Genomic DNA, 17175 nt, shown 5'->3' on the forward strand with positions numbered 1-17175 from the left:
TGTGTAACGAATGGGCTTATTTATTATGGTGGGCATCAGTTTCTAAGCTCTTGAAAATTGCGCCGGTCAAATGTACAGTGTCATCAATGTAAAGTTATCTTATAGGTGTTGCTAGATATAAAACCTTGGAATTCATCTGGCTTCTTGCCAGATTTGTTTAAGCAATTATAAGGTTTTAGGTTATGTTTCCTGGCCATTTTTATTTTGCACTCAACAGCAAGAAAACTGTGTTCAGAAATAGAGGATGAGTAAAAATGCATACACCAAACAATGAAATCAAAGAGTAGTTTATTAAAAAAGAATCAAAACAGAAACTCTAAGTACCAGTGTGTACATTGTACACATTTAAATGACTCACAAGAATGAAGTTTTTTTCATATACATTACGATCACACCACCTTGTTGTTTATTGAAAGATGTTCAAGGGTAAATCTGACTCCAAACTACATTGCCATTTTAAAGAGACCACATTTCAAACATGCAACAACGCCACTGGTAATAAAGCTTTGGAATGGGTGCTCATTCTATTATTTCACTACAAACATGATAGGAAGCAAGATAAGTTGAGAACTTTTTCTAAAATAGAATGGAAGGTGTAGTCTGCACCAGCACTCCTCACTCCTCTGCTGCCATCTTTAGCAAGTACTCTTTGTCGATCTTGAAGAGTCTCCATCCCTCTTCGCTGGACAGATCAGAAGCACCCCTTTTTTTGTAGAAGTTGATAGATGGTTCATTCCATTCTGCTACCAGGAAGTGCATGCTGCTGCAGCGACATTTCATCGCCACCTGTTACACACAGGGGAGAGTAAAACACAGACTCCGGGACATTTCACCTGCTTTCCAGGACCCAGTTTTGATTCAGTCATTAAAATAATCCATTAAGCCTTCCAAATTCAGAAACGAAAAACCAAAACGTACCTGGCTTAGATTCTTCAGAATCTCTGATCCTATCCCAAAGCCTAAAAAAAAGACAGGTCGCATTTTTAAAAAGTCACTTGAAGGACTGACTGCAAGCCCTGATTTCTCTTTAGGGCCACCCTCCTGAATTCAACCGTACCTCTGTAATCACTCATTACGAAGAAGTCCTCAAGATACAAGAGTTTGCCAATCCACGGATCGTAGGTAAAATAGTACATGGCGAAACCAACAATGCTGTGTCCTGTAATCAGAGTATCACATGAGCTATAGGTGAAATGCATTAACGAAAGCTGCAGCTGCAAAATCCAAAGTGCATCATAGGTTTTAGAAAATAAAAAAGCATGTATTAGCGAGAATGCTTTCATTACTTGTCAGAGCCAAAATGCTATGATCTTAAACTAAACCCACACATTATTCACATCCTATCGATATAGTGGCATGCGGAGTTGGGAATAAGGCTTATGCGGCAATTCAGCATAGCAGACGCTTGTAGTTCAGAAACTCTGCTTCCTTAAGGTCAGGACATTAGGCCAAAAGTACAAGGTTTAATTTCAGAACCCGCCTTCCAATGAAAATATTGTCAATTTGCTCTCCCCAGTTTTTAAGCCAGAAGAAGCAGTGGTATAGAGAAACATCCACATTGTCTCTAAAAAATACTTCATCCCTTATATTTTCTTGTTTTCTGCTCATCTCTTCTAGCTTGGGGAACAAACTTCAGAAAAAAACACTTAAGCACCCACCCAAATCACTTCCCCTTTTACTTTTGTCTTCTGACCAGTTAACTGAGACCAGCAAATAGAATAAAATAATCGTTTTATTTGGTGTCTACAATTCCAAACGGAGGCAAAGATTTCAAATTAAACTTTGTTGTCATTTTATAGTCCGTTGCAAACACAGGAAGTGAGGAGAATCGAGTTTCTGATCTACCGTGTTTTAAGTGTGTGATAATACAGCCTTACCTCATTTTTATCATGATCATCTACTTTATTGTGTAAAGGATCTTTTAGTTACCTCCCCGCCCATCCATGTACACGGAAGGGCCATGTACATGGCGAAGCTAGAGACTGTAACCTGAAGATTGGGACAAATTAAAACAAACGTGATTTAACAGAATTAACCAAAAAGAGAGGTTCAAACAGGATAGGGTCAAACAGGAACCATTCATGAAACTGAATCCCAACAAATGACATACCTAAGTCTTCCGGGTCTCCACCACCGCACTCTGATACTTACTTTCAAACAGCTCAGGTTTTTCCGGGTCTCCACAGCACTGTGATACTTACTCAAACCGCTCTTTTTACCTGCCCTGGTAAGTGCGGCACATCTATTTCACTTTCCTCGCTAGTTCGAACACCGGCTGCCTATTATTTCTACCCAACCTCGCAGTAACTTAGGCCTGTGTTGTAAGTGCTTCTACAGGGCACACACTACGTCTACACAACACACTAGCACTCTCTGGAAGGGGAGGGGCATTACCTTCCGGAGTGCTGTGCTCCTTGGATACTTCTGCCACCAGGCAGTGGTAGAAGGGGTGCTCTCCGAAACCATCTTCCAGTAGATCTGCAAGAAAGGGCAGCAGGGATAGCCAGTGTTGGCCTCGGTGAAGGGGACAGACACCCAAGGCTCTTCCCCCCGGCCCCGCCACTAATATTACCTTTTTCAGTTAATATTACTTGTTCTTCCATGTATTCATATTTAGCCAGTTCCTGAGGCGATGTACATAGGACAAAAGGTAAGAGTCAGAAACAGTGAGGTCCCGGCAGCCGAGAGGCAATGGGGTGGGCGGGGCGGGGCGGTGATTTATTCCCGGAATCCCAGAGCGGCGGCACCGCGGGGATTGGGGGAGGCGGGTGGAAAAAGGGGAACCTGACAGACAAGGACACCTCCCGGGACGAAATGCAGCCTCCCCCCTCCCCCCGCGCCGCGCCCCGAGAAGAGCCAGCGCCTCCCGCTACCTTGATCAGCCGCAGGATGTCACTGCAGTCAGTGGCGGTGGCCGGGCGGATCACGAATTTAGCCATTTTCGTCTTTTGCTTCTCTTCCCTTTGCGGACCAGGCCCCTGTACTTGAACAACAGGAGAAAGTGGTTCTTCATTCGTTTCCCGGGAGCTTCCTCTTCTCAGTCAGGCGGGCACCATGACCCGGGAAGCTTCGGTGAGCGGCAGAAACACTTGACCAGATCGGAATGGGATGGTATGCCCGTTTCGGCCGTCCCCTGCCGGCTTTTTTTACCAGGGAGAAGCACCGCCCCGGCCTGTGAGGCTGTGGCATCTCGTCCAATGAGGCTGCGACTGCCCTCCTCCTTCCTGGCACCGCCCTCTATTCTGGGGCTTGTGTGAACCCCTCCGGCGCAGGCGCGGGCGCGGGCGCGGGCGCCGGTGGCGACGAGCGCGACCGGTTTTCTAGCGGCGCCCTCTAGCGGCGTTTTATGGAGCCTTCCCGAAAGCCCGACCTCGGAATTTAGGCGTCCCTGGTAACCTTAGCAAAAGCGGGAGAAGGGGAACCCCTTGGGGCCCAACTCAGGAGACTAGGCCTTGGGCAATGGGGAGATTAGAGCAGCGGTTCTAAAAGTGTGGTCTTGGGAACTCTGGTTCCAAGATCCTTTCAGGGAGTCTGTGTCAAAATTAGTTTTGTAATAATTGTAAGACTTCGTTTGCCTTTTTCAACCTCGCTGGGATTTCCCAGAAGCAAACTCATGTATGATTAAGTCATCACTAGCATGACTGAAGAAATGGGTGTTTGTATATGCATGTGTCTTCGAGAATTTCCTAAGATAAGATATGTGGATTTCTCAGTAATTTTTTCCTCCTGTACAGTACTCGTAATTTCTAGAGTTAACAGAGTGTTTTATATATTTTTTTCCTTCTTAAATCTTAGTTCTTCCTTGTGGGAACACTCCTTCTATTTTAGGTACACACATCATGATTTTCTTTACGGTATGTCTGCTTTTGTAAAATTTTCTGTTTTCCTTGCCTAAATATGTCTTTAATCCTTAAAATTTTTGAAGGATTGATCTCACTGCTTATAGAATTTGAGGTTGGACTTATTGATGACATCAGACTATCTTCTGAATTCCTTTGCTGTTGAGAGTTGTAATCCTTACTTGCTCCATCTTCTGTGCTTTTACTCCCTTTAATTTTTTTTATTTTGAAATAATTGTAAATTTACAGGATGTCTGCTGACATTGTTGCTTTGGCCACTAAAGGAATGTGTGCTTGTATATTCTTATGTTTTCTGAACTTTTGAAGATAAGCATTTTTGCATTCAACCATTTTTAAATGTCCTGAAAGCAAAAATGTTTGAGAAGATTTGAATTAGAATATAGCTATTCCTGTTGTACCCACTGGAGCAAGTATTCAGACCTCTTTCAGACAGAGTTTTTCTTTTATAACCCATCTTCTCGGACAGACCCTCCTGAGGGTCTTGCTTGGGCTGCCCTGCCAGGGTTTCTGGATGAGTCAAAGAGAAAGCATAAAGGGAGCCTGCTGTGTTTTCAGTATGGAAAATGAGAGGTTGAACTATCACCAAATGACCCTGCCCCAACATTGAACTAGTGATTTTCTGCCTTTACTAGGATTATGTAGAAAAGAAAGCAAAAGTAGCTTCTCTGTTATGGTTCCCACCCTCTGGAGACGTCATGCATAGTGAGTCACTCTGGGAGTTTACGAAATGTCTTTCTCAATGATCTTTCAAAATATCATTGATTTCCTGCCCTGGCTGGGTAGCTCAGTTGGTTAGAGTGTTTTCTCCATGCACCAGGGTTGTGGGTTCCATCCCTGGTGTGGACACATACAAGAAGCAACCACAGAGATTGACCCCTGGAAACCAGATGTAGAGGCTGAGTGATTTTCATTTGTTTGAAAAGATTTTATTTATCTTTAGAGAGAGGGGAAGAGAGGGAGAAAGAAAAGGAGAGAAACATTGATCAGTTGCTTCTAGTACGATCCCACCTCGGAGCCTATCCCATAATTCAGGCGTGTGACCGACTGGGAATCAAACTGGAGACCTTTTGGTTTGTGGGACGATGCCCAACCCACTGAGCCACATTGCTCAGGGCAAGGCTGAGTGATTTTTAGACAAAGACATGGTCATATTCCAAGGCTATGAATGTTTATGAGTTCAGATTGGTGTTGTTGACCCAAGGGTCATTGCTCTCTATGATGAACACGTTTTATTTCAAGGTTCCACAACAGCGAGGCAGTTATTTGAAAGCAGGTTGTGTAACCGTGCAGAAACTTCATTTCCTTAATATGACCTTTTCTCCTTTCTTTCCTCTTGATTCAAACTGGCCTCATCCGGCCCCCTGACTCACACATCTCCTTTCCCCTTGCACATTCACTCCCTTAAGCATTAAGCCTGCAGGACAATGAGATTCCGGTGGGCATCAAATACTCTTAGGAACAGGTCTGTTGACCACAGACACACAGTTGTAGTCAAAGTAGAGAGAACATCTAGGCCTTAGTTGTGTTTCAGCTCCAGGCCCAGAAAAGTGGTGAAACCAGAAGAAGTGACCCATGGCTGCATCAGGACCAGGTGCACTGACCAACTACCTACCCCCTGCCCTACCACTGACCAATCAGTACAGACCATGACCCTGACCGTGACCCCAATTCTCTTTATCACCATAATGAATAAGTTTTCCCCAGAAGTCTTAGAGCAACAAGCTCACCTATGATTCCAGGCTTGATGCCATTTCCTTAACTAATAAACCTTTACTTTCTTTGCTGCAAACTCCTGTTTGCATTTGACTGGGCTAGGGTGCACGCAAGTGAACAAACCCCTTTAGTTTGGTAACAGTTGTCTTATAACATCTCTTCTGTATTAATTATTTGTTGTCACATAAATTAATGCAGATCTAGCAGCTTAACTTACATATGTCTATTATTGTGTGCTTTCTGTAGATGGGGGGTCCAGGCATGGCTTAGCTGGGTCCTCTGCCCAAGGTGTCAGCCAGGCTGCATTCTCATTTGGGAGTGTGACGAAGGAAGAATCCACTTGCAAACTCAGGCTGCGGGCATTAGCAGAGTTCATTTCCTTCACTGAGGGCCTTGGCTTCTTGCTGTCAGTTGAGGCTATCCCTTGTTTTTATTTTTGTTTTTTAAAAGATTTTATTTATTTCTTTTTACAGAGATGGGAAGGGAGGCAGAAAGAGAGGGAGAGAAACATCGATGTGCATGAGAAACATCAATCAGTTGCCTCTCGCATGCTCCCAACTAGGGACCTGGCCCAGAATCCAGGCATGTGCCCTGACCAGGAACCGAACTGACAACCTTTTTGTTCGCAGGTTGGCACTCAGTCCACTGAGCCACATGAGCCAGGGCTGTCCTTTGTTTTTAGAAGCTTACCTGCAATACCTTGTCACCTTGGCTTACCCAGTATGGCCATTTACTTCATGAAGCCAGCATTAAGCCAGTCTGTTAGCAAGTTATCTTTTTTTGGTGAAAAACCCCACACAACATAAAATTTACCACCTTAACCATATGTAAGTGTATAGTACTGTTAACTAAATGCATGTTATTGTGTAACAGATCTTTAGAACTTGCAAAATGGAAACTCTGTATGTGTACGTATTGAACCACTCCCCATTTCCCCCTCCCTCAGCCCCGGTAACCACCATTCATTCCATTTTCTGTCTCTATCAGTTTGAGCTTGTACTTTAGATACCTCATATACGTAGAATCATACAGCATCTCTCTATGAATGGCTCATTTCACTTAGTATAATGACATCAAAATTTATCCATGTTGTAGCCTATGACAAATTTTCTTTTTCAAGGCTGAATAATATTCCATTGTATGTATATACTGCATTTCTTTATCCATTCACCCATCAGTGGACATTTAGGTTCCTTCCATCTTTTTGTTATTATGAATAATGGTGTAATAAATATAGGGGTGCAAATATCTCTTTAAGATCCTGTTTCAATTCTTTTGGATATATCCCCAGAAGTGGGATTGCTGATCATATGATAATTCCATTTTTAATGTTTTGAGGAAACTCTGTACTGTTTACTATAGAGGCTGTACCATTTTACAATCCCACCAACAGTGCACGAGGATTCCCTTTTCTCCACATCTGCACCAGCACTTGTTATATTGTTATTTTTTTTTAATTTTTGGATAGTGGTCATCCCAGTAGGTGTGACGTGATATGTCATTGTGAGTTTGATTTGCATTTCTGATTAGTGATGTTGAGCATCATTTTAAATTAAATTTATTGGGCTGACATTGGTTAATAAGATTATATAGGTTTCAAATGTACATTTCTACGATACAGGATCTTCATATCGCATTGTCTGCCTACCATCCAAGTCTTATCATTTTCTGTCACCATATATTTAACCCCCTTTACTCCCTCCACCCCCCACTATGAACATCTATTTATACGTTTGTTGGCCATTTGTATGTCTCCTTGGAGAGCTGTCTGTTCAAGTTCTTTGCCCATTTTTAAAACAGGGGTTTTTTTTGTTGTTGTTGAACTACAGGGGTTATTTTTGTATTCTGATTATTAACTTATCAGGTATGTGATTTACAAGTATTTTCTGAAAATTCAGTAGGTTGCTTTTTTACTCTGTTGGTTGTTTCCTTTGATGCAGGAAAAATTTAAAGTTTGATGTAGTCTCATTTGTCTATTTTTTGCTTTTGTTGCCTGGCAACAGGGAGTTTTACATAATGAATGTAACACGACCATGGGAGTGACACCCTATCACCTGCAACACCTTCTGTTGATTAAAAGCAAGTCGTAGGTCCTGCCCACACTCAGCAGAGAGGATCATGGGGAGGGGTCACCTTGAAGTGTGTGTGCATTTGAAGGGCAGTAAAAGCCGGCTTATTATTCAACAAATATTAAGGTCTGGTTCCTGCCAACCGTCATGCCTGGGGGAAATGTTTAAAAAAATATGGCATAGCCCCTGTCCTCCAGGAACTTATAGATCAACATTACAGGCCCTTACAGTTCCAGTTATGATTGGAAGGGAGTCAGCCTGCTGGAGAAAAAAGACAGAACAATCAGAGCTGAGGGGCAGATACACGGTAAGTCACCCATTCAGGGAGAAGTATGACCTACCTTCTCCCCGCAGCCCTCCCTTTCTCCCCTTCTGAAATCATGTCCAAGGGGAAGACTCAACTCATGGATCAAGGCTTAACTCCTCATAAATATGTAGGAAATCTGCAAACTGCAATCAGCCATCCTTAGGTCTGCTAAAATATCACCTCTATGAATCTGACTATGGAGGTTACTCAGTAAGAAGATCATAGGAAATAATTGCCTATTAGTACACAAAGTAGAAGACACCCCCTCTTTTCCCTATGGCTCCTGGGCACACATAATAGATTTTAAAGTGCAGAATCCAGTTTCCCATTCTTTGTACACTTCATAAACTGGCAATTAAATGTTAACAGCGAATCCAGGAAAATAGAGGATACTTCAAAGAAGAAAACATAGGGGAGGGAACTCCACCTGAGCAGCCTCCGTTGACCAGAGGAAGAAGGAACAGACTCATACACTGGCCCTGGTGTGAACGCATGTTGGGTATATTCTGCTGGAGAAAACAGAGGTTATTACCTGAGAACTCATCCTGGAGGTGGAGAATATAGAGTGAGTCATTCCTTTTGGTGGGGGAGAGATGGAAGTAGGAGAAGTGTGCAGGAAGATCAAAAAGGGACCCAAGACCACAGGATTGAGAGAATTGTAATACATTTTAAGGTCTTCTTTAAAAAAAAAAGTATTTATTTATTGTCCTGATGGTGTGGCTCAGTGGATTGAGTGCCAGCCTGTGAACCAAAGGGTCGCCGGTTCCCTTAAAAAAAAAAAAGATTTTATTTATTTATTTTTAGACAGAGGGGAAGGGAGGGAGAAATAGAGGGAGGGAAACATCAATGTGTGGTTGCCTGTCAGGCGCCCTCTACTGGGGACTCGCAACCCAGGCATGTGCCCCGACTGGGAATTGAACTGTCTACCTTTTGGTTTGCAGTCAAGTGCTCAATCCACTGAGCCACACCAGCCAGGACCAACTAGCATTTCTTAGTACCTATTCTAGGTGGCATGCCTTGCTTGGCATTTTACAGCTGTGATTTCATTTAGTCTTAGTTACCATGTATTATTTCTTATTTTATATAGATGCCCCGCTGTGTCATCTACATTCTATTAAATTGAAGAGATTTGTTGTTATACTAAAAAAAGGGTTAACTCTACAGTTCCAATCAGAGCTTTGGGGGAAAACTGGGAGTGAAATCAGCCATTTAAGTAAAGCTGGCCTGGATAAATATAATCTGGAAGAATACGGATTTTTTTTTCCTTTGAAGCCCTCTAATCTGTATTGTTGAGATTTCTATCATCATAGAAGTATGGAATGTTAGTGATTTTCTAGTCCAAATTCTTCATCTAAGGACACTGAAGCCCAGAGAGGGCAAAGCACTTGCCCAAGGTCTCAAAGCTAGAAAGTAACAGAGTCAGAAACACCATTAAGGTCCCCTGACTCTTGGGCAAGAGATCTGTTATTACAGCACTGTGTAATTATAGCCCTCATAGATCTTCTGGCAAAAACGGAAAGTTTAAAGACAGATTTTACCATATCCTGTCCTAAGGCTGGAACTTAGGCAAAACAAAAACAAAAACAAAAAACCCAAAACCCCAGTAAATATTCAACACGTTTGATCCCCTTTGCACAAATTAAGTTTCTCAAGCACACACCTAGTTTAATTACAACCAAAATGCTTGCTCTTGACAATTCCAGCCTCCCCGATATCTTGCTCTCCCTAAGTCTTCCTTCTGTGCCCTGCATCCCCACCCCCCATACCAAGAATGGGACTAAGAAGTAGGACTATGGACTATGGGTCAGGAACACCTACTGCCTGAGACAAGGAAGCAATCAACTTGCTAAGAGATCCCTGCTGCCCTAAAAGGTGCAGGAAGCTACCTCAATCCAGACTCCTTCCCAGAGGAGAATTCCAGAAGCCATAGGACTTTCTGCTCTTGGAGGATTCCTCTCTGGACACCTAGTCAGTGAATCTGGGGCATCCCAACACCATCACTCTTTCTGAGATAAGTGTTATCCCAGTACTTTGAAGATGGTCCGCTGCTCTTCGTTTATTTATATTCTTCCCTCATAGATGGTATACATATTCATCATCTGACGGGAAGAAGGGGTTTTCTCATCCAGACAAGAGACTTAGACAATGCCATCTTGTTGGCATGGAGCCTAAGGGTAGTTGACTTAGTAAGTACTTTTTGGTTGGTGGAGTTGAGTGCGCTTGTGTGGCAGAAAAAGCAGGGATTTTTGAGGCCAGGCAGATACAAATCCCAGCGCTGCCAGTTTTCAACTGTGTGATTTGGGACAGGGTTTTGAATCTCAGAGTACTTATCTGTAAAATGGAGTTAATAGTTTCCTCCTCCTAGGGTTGTGAATATTAAATGCTGTTGTACAGTCCTTTATAGAGCGCTTAGAATATAGTGAGTACCCTCTAAATGCTCATCACTTTCTGTCTACCTGGTGCTATAAGGGATTATAACAATTTTTAGATCAGGAAGAATCATTGTGAATGATTCAATGGGGAGAGAGAAGGATTTGTCCCTAAACCTGTTTTTATCCTGCCCTTACACATGATCATTCTCTTATTCATTAACCTTTGTCATGAAACTTTGACCTTCCTCATGAATAATAAATGTGCAATGATTCTGTCAGTGTTTTCCAACCAAGGAGGCCTGCCCCGACGGTCATAGAAGCAGGCATCATCGCAGAGGCTGGGTACTCAGTATGGCAACGCCTATTGCACTCCGCCCATTTTGTCTGCCTGGGTAGACATCAGGTGGACAAGATCCAGTCCAGGACACATCACCTAGGATAAGTTATTGGCAACCCTGACTCACTGTAGAAGTGGACCTCATCTGTGACCTGATTAACATTCAGCTATAAAGCACACCTGGAGTTAGTAAAAGTTGGAGAAAATGTTGAAAAGGCCATTATGCAGATCATATTAATCAGAACACAACTTTTTTCCTTCTTTTTAAAACATATTTGATTGATTATGCTATTACAGTTGTCCCAATTTGCCCCCCTCCACCCAGCACCCCTATTCCCTCTGGCAATCACCCCATTAGTTTATGTCCATGGGTCACGCATATAAGTTCTTTGGCTTCTCCATTTCCTATGCTGTTCTTAACCTCCCTCTATTTTGTACTTATCAATTATGCTTCTTAATCCCTCTACCTTTTCCCTCATTCTCCCCTTTCCCCCTCCCAGCTGATAACCTTCCAAATGATCTCCATACCTGTGATTCTATTCCTGTCCTGGTTGTTTTCTTAGTTTTTTTTAAAGATTCAATTATTGATAGTTGTGAATTTATTGTCATTTTATTGTTTATAGTTTTAATCTTCTTTTTCTTAAATAAGTCCCTTTAACATTTCATGTAATAATGGCTCAGTGATGATGAATTCCTTTAGCTTTACCTTGCCTGGGAAGCACTTTATCTGCCCTTCCATTCTAAATGATAGCTTTGTTGGTAGAGTCATCTAGGGTGTAGGTCCTTGCTTTTCATCACTTTGAATACTTCTAGCCAGTCCCTTCTTGCCTGCAAAGTTTCTTTTGAGAAATCAGCTGACAGTCTTATGGGAACTCCTTTGTAGATAATTATCTGCTTTCCTCTTGCTGCTTTTAAAATTCTCTTTTTAACACTTGGCATTTTAATTATGATATGTCTTTGTGTGGTCCTATTTGGAAGAAGAGAATCCCTCAGTTTCTTCTGCCATCCCAATCCCCACTGGTTTTTACAGCCAGAAGTTATGGAGACTTACCTTCCTGGCACTGGAACCCTGGGCTCAGTGGTCTGGTCTGGGGCTGGGATCCCTCAGTCCTGAAATATCCCTGTCAATTTTTATCGACCACACGTGGGTGTGGGACCACCTGTTCTGCGTCTCCATGTCTCTGGGCATCTCCACGTGTCTCCACATCTCTGCCTGTCCAACCTGCCTGGATGAATGGGAATTCTTTAATTCCTTGGTTGTCAGACTTTCATACAGCTTGATTTTCTGATGATTCTGGGTGGTAGTTGTTTTGTAGTTTAGTTGTAATTTTTGCTGGTTTTGTGAGGAGGTGAGCCATATTTACCTACACCTCCAATTTGACTAGAGGTCTTTTTATTTTAGCAGGTATTTTACAGCGATACCAGACAGAGGGAAATTATGCCGTTACAGTGCTCAGAACCTGGGCAGGACAGCAGATAGAACAATTTCCCAAACTTTCTTTCAGTGCTTAGGCTCGGGAGCCATGGTTAAAAGCAAAAAGCTGATAAATGGTTGTGCGTAGTGGTTAAGCATTCTTCATTTACCTTCCGCAATATATAGCAATGAAACACGATTTACAATTTTGCAATTTTTTAACTCAATTTCAGAATGTTCCAAATTCATTGAAAACTATAAATGAAAAAATATTTAAGAATTCCAGGGAACTCCAAGCATAAACATAAACCTAAAGAAAGCATAAACGTAAAGAAAACCACACCAAGGTGCTGTAGAATCAAATTTCTGATAACCAGTAATAAAGAGAAAATCTTAAAGATGAGACTGATAACTGGTTTCTCATTAAAAACAATGCAAACTAGAAGATGGTGGAACAACATTTGTAAAGCATGGAAAGTTAAACACTGTCAACCTGGAATTTTATACCTGGTGAAAATTCTTCCAAAGATGAAGGCAAAATAAAGACATTTCAGATACGCTAAAGCCAAGAGAATTCATCACTAGTGAACTTGTACTACAAGAAATACTATGCCCTCGCTGGTGTGGCTCAGTGGATTGAATGCCAACCTGCGAACCAGAAGGCCACTGGTTCGATTTCCAACTGGGGTACACGCCTGGGTTTTGGGCCAGGTCCCCAGATGGGGGGTGGCGGCATGTTTCCTTTTTCACATTAGTATTTCTCTCTCTCTCTTTCTCCCTTACTTCCCCTCTCTCTAAAAATAAATATTTTTTAAAAAAGATATATACTAAAAAAAGGTATAGCTAGCAAGTCAGTGGAGGAGATAAAATGGATTAATAAAAAAAAATAATCCAAGGGAAAACAAGAAAAGACGAACAAACAGCAGATGGGTCAGACAGAAGTGTGGACTACTGTTGTTTTTGATACCTTATTTCTATCAGGAAAGTAATTACCAAGGGAAAACCTAAAACATCTTGTATTTATTTCTCAAGATTGGAAAGACATAAAGAATAAGCAAACATGATATCCAGACTCCCACAAATGGAATTGAATAGCTTTTGTTGATGATAATATCAGCATTGTAATGGGTTCTGTTTATGATGATAGAAGAGATTATTTTGGTTCAGAAATGCCTGCAACCTGGCATGACTTGGAAGGATTTGAAAGAAGTAACAGGTCAGGCAAAGGAGCGCTGGGAAAGGAGACCTGACGTACTCAGTATTGTCACAGTTGGGGTGGTTGCATGATTTGGGCAATGGAATTAGAAATGAGCGAAATTAGGATAGCATCTAAAAGTGAAACTTAAAATCAAGAAGAGATATTCAAACTGTATCCCAGACCAGTCAATATTTGACTGTTAACTGAATGAATGTATTAACATATCTGAAGAGAGAAGGTACATCTTATAAGGAACTCGATCATTGTATCAGTTAGGAATGCTTTTGAGTACAGCTAACAGAATAGTTTAAGCCATAGAAGCTTTAAAAAGCTCTATGAGAAGCCCGGAGGCAGCCAGTTGCAGGACTAGTTTAGCAATTGCCAGTAACCGTGCTGTCAATGATCTGGGCTGTTTTCCACTCTGCCGGTAACCCGCAGCTCATCTCATGGACATGCAGGGCTGCAATAGCTGCAAGCAGTATGTCCTCACATCAGCATCCCAAGCAGGGGGAGAGGTCAGTAGCAAAAACTGTTCTTCTGATGAGGCTTTATCTTTTTGTCTGGGAAGCAACATCTTTCTGAGAATACCCCAGATGGCTTCCCTTTATGTTTTGAGATGGATAAGGGAGGCAACTAAAGGTGTCTGCTAGGATAAGTCCTAAAAACGTAGAAAAAGAAGAATCTCAGGGGCCAAAATTAGCACTGCTCAACCTGGCCCTGTCCTGGAGCAAGATACCGTGATTGAGGCAAGAACTCCAGTAGCTGACTCTTGAGATGGGAGTTTGCATATTGTGGAGATAGATACAGCAGCCTCTCCTTCTTTGACATTATTTAATTATGCCATTTATTTGACAGATTTTTTTTATTGTTTCAGGTGTTATTATAGTTTCCATAGTAATTATAGGAATAGAAAATCAAACAAAAATATTTGCCTTCGTGATACTTAATTTCTAGTAAATATATCTTAGCTGAATGCAAGTGATGCCATACCCATCAGTAAATGTTCTGATTATAACGGGGTTTCTCGCGGGACCCAAGCAGTCCCACATTCATTATGAGTTAAGAAACTGATATTCTTATTTCATTTATTAGTCTTTTGGTTGATGTGAGGCCTGATAGGGACATAGACTCAACTTTAGCAAAGTGACAAATCAAGTGTCTGACCTGTGTATCTAGGACCAGTACCTGAACCATGGTGAGTTCAACAAGGCATTTCAGCCCAGTGAGCCAGTATGGGAGACAGGGACCCACGCAGCTTTCTCCAGTGAATACCCCAACAGTGCCTGTTTCCCCTATGTGGAATGTTTAAACTTACTCACATGTGTGAAAGGGATACAAGAAGGAAATATTAACTTATAAGCGTTTACTTTTTTATTTTTATTTTTTAAAGTACTTGTTGTTAAATGAAACCAATGCAAAAGATGTACAGTCAGGCCCAAGACATGCAATTCACACCCTGGAGGGTGTGGCTCAGCAGATAACTGAGTCATGGGCAGTCCAGCGGGTTGGAAAACTGTCCTGATGGGGTCATGAGCGGTCTGGCGGGCTGGGAAACTGGCCTGACCCTTTCAGACTGGAATACTGGGTCAAAGAGTATGTGCGATGGATAAAGAAGTGGTGCATATATATAATGGAATATGATTCAGCCATAAAAAAGTGAAAAGGGGGTGATTTATTGTATGGGAGGACAAGTTAGTTAATCTGTGATAAGTGTCAACCTCAAAAGCTATCCTCCACAGCATCCTAAATTTAATCAGTTCATTATCCATGCAATAACTTAAACCCTTCGAGATTCCCCCATCCCCTCTCCTGTCTGGCACCGTCAGTCTGTTCTCTGTATCTATGAGTCTGTTTCTACTCTGCTTGCTTGTTTGTTTTTGGATGGATTGTGAATATGATCTCTAATGTAGACCCTTTGGTTTTTATATTATGCTCTTGGGGAAGGTTCTTTAAACCCAGTCCAGCTGGTTTTTGAAGGCTGGGTTAGGACTAAACCAGGGGTATCCAACCATTTGGCATCTCTGGGCCACACTGAAAGAAGAAGAGTTGTCTTGGGCCACACATTAAATATATTGCAACATGTAATTACACACAAAAATCTCATAATGTTTTAAGTAAATTTATGATTTTGTGTTGGACTGCATTCACAGCCATTCTGGGTGGTATGTGGCCTGTGGGCCACACGTTGTACACCCCTGGACTAAACTATCCTTTGAAGGTGGACGTGTTGCCTACCATTCCTCCCCCCTCCCATTAGTAGCCCGCTCAAAAGCTGGTTTCTATCATCCAATCAATTAAATTGGAACTAGATATTGAGAATGAACTAGAACCCAGGCTTAAAATTTAAAAGATGACTCCCGTCTTCAAGAAGCTTATAGTGTCATTGGAGTACCACAAAGATACTTCATATAATTAAAGTACTAGTACAAGGCAAAGTATAATTAAGTGATAAATTGTCAGGTACAGACTTAGTGAAATAGAAGTGCAGAGAAAGTAAAAGTTAATAATGATTACAGGAGCCAGGAAATTCTCTTAGAAGAAGCAGAACTTCAGTTAGGCCTGGTGAGTCCATGAAGGGAGGAAGGCACTCAAGGGAGTATTACAGCATGAACAGACCAGAACGAGCAATCAGAAAGTTCAGAGCCTCAGTTTGCTTATCTATGAAATGAGTCAGGAAGCCAGACAAGAGCCCCTCAGAGGCAGGGGCTGTTATTTGCAGTCTGTGGCTCCAGCATCAAGAGGACTTCCTCTCACAGAGTAGGCACATGATATGTGTGTCTTCACTTGAACAAACATGACACAAGGGGGAGATGGATTGGAGATCTGTCTACCCAGGGACAGAGTTCATGTTAGCCAAGTGGCGACTCTCCCTCAGTGAGTTGGGGCTCAGCTCAGAACTGTTCTGAGAGGCATATTACTTCCCCTAGGAAATGGAACTGAGTCATCTGAGAATGCAGCAAAAAGGGATGTCTTGCTTATTCAACTCACTTCCGCTGAGGATGCACAGCCCTAGGTGCCTCCAGTACAAATTTTATCTGGCTTAGTAGTGATGGTGACACTGCCAAGTCGTTCAGGAAGCTCTCCTTCCAGGAAATGCTCAGCTGGGCCATTGATGCAGTGGTACTTGGCCAACTTCCACAGATGCCTTTAATTAAAACAACACACTTAAGTTAGCCAGGTGTGTGTGATAGTGTGCTACAGAAGGGCAAATAAACACGTTCCCTGTTAATTTTTGGATAACTTTCTTAGCTTTATTGTAAAGGGTTTAGTTATGAAACTGGAAAATTCAATTTGGATAATTTAGTCTCTTTCTTTAAGAGAAGAACTCTCTCCAATGTCACTTCCTTTCTGTGGCTTTCTAGGCCACTATCCAGTCTCTTCACCAAGACTCCTCCAAAACTCCATCCCAGTCAAATGCATTATTTGATTAAAATTGGCAAATTTTTGCCAAGCATGGGATATCAGAAGAGGGGATAACACAATATGGACGCTGTCTCCTAGGAAATTAGCATCTTCTCCAAAGATCCCCTCTCACATTACCTTATTTCCTCTTTAGACCACCTTACCATGGTTGAAATGTTATTTGCTCACTTGCTTGCTGACTTCCTTTCCTGTAAGGTAAGCCTCCTAAAGGCAGGAATTTTTATCTACTTTGTTATGTCCTCAGCATCTATGATATCTGGCACACTGGAAACAGCTCAATAAGAATTTGTTGGCCCCGGCTGGTGTGGTTCCCTCTCTTTCTCCCTCCCTTACTCTTTCTCTCTCTAAAAATAAATAAAATCTAAAGAATAAAAATAAAAATAAAGAATTTGTTGAACCCTGGCTGGTGCGATTCAGTGGGTCGAGCGCTGGGTTTGTGAACAGAAAGGTTGCTGGTTCAATTCCCAGTCAGGGCACATGCC

At 42.0% G+C, this 17175-nt stretch overlaps 1 protein-coding gene across 1 annotated transcript; it reads right to left on the reverse strand.

Annotated features, from left to right (window-relative positions):
• Positions 1-271: 271 nt before the first annotated feature.
• Positions 272-3114, reverse strand: SAT1 (spermidine/spermine N1-acetyltransferase 1). Its single transcript, XM_053917596.2, has 6 exons — positions 2874-3114; positions 2573-2624; positions 2395-2478; positions 1058-1159; positions 919-959; positions 272-786 (listed from the first exon to the last, which is right to left on the reverse strand). The coding sequence occupies exons 1-6, from the start codon at positions 2937-2939 to the stop codon at positions 616-618; spliced, it is 516 nt and encodes a 171-aa protein (XP_053773571.1). The 5' UTR covers positions 2940-3114; the 3' UTR covers positions 272-615.
• Between the last annotated feature and the right edge of the window lie 14061 nt (positions 3115-17175).

The sequence above is a fragment of the Desmodus rotundus genome, chromosome X (assembly GCF_022682495.2).
Source record: "Desmodus rotundus isolate HL8 chromosome X, HLdesRot8A.1, whole genome shotgun sequence".
In the NCBI taxonomy this organism is placed as follows: Eukaryota; Metazoa; Chordata; class Mammalia; order Chiroptera; family Phyllostomidae; genus Desmodus; species Desmodus rotundus.

What these genes read in the sequence shown, in the direction of transcription:
- SAT1 (XM_053917596.2), bottom strand. Translation starts at nt 2,939, where the DNA reads ATGGCTAAATTCGTGATCCGCCCGGCCACCGCCACTGACTGCAGTGAC. An exon ending in AGTAATATTAACTGAAAAAG is followed by an intron (nt 2,479 to 2,572) that starts GTAATATTAGTG and finishes CCTTTCTTGCAG; the next exon opens with ATCTACTGGAAGATGGTTTC. An exon ending in GGAGCACAGCACTCCGGAAG is followed by an intron (nt 1,160 to 2,394) that starts GTAATGCCCCTC and finishes CTCTGATTACAG; the next exon opens with GACACAGCATTGTTGGTTTC.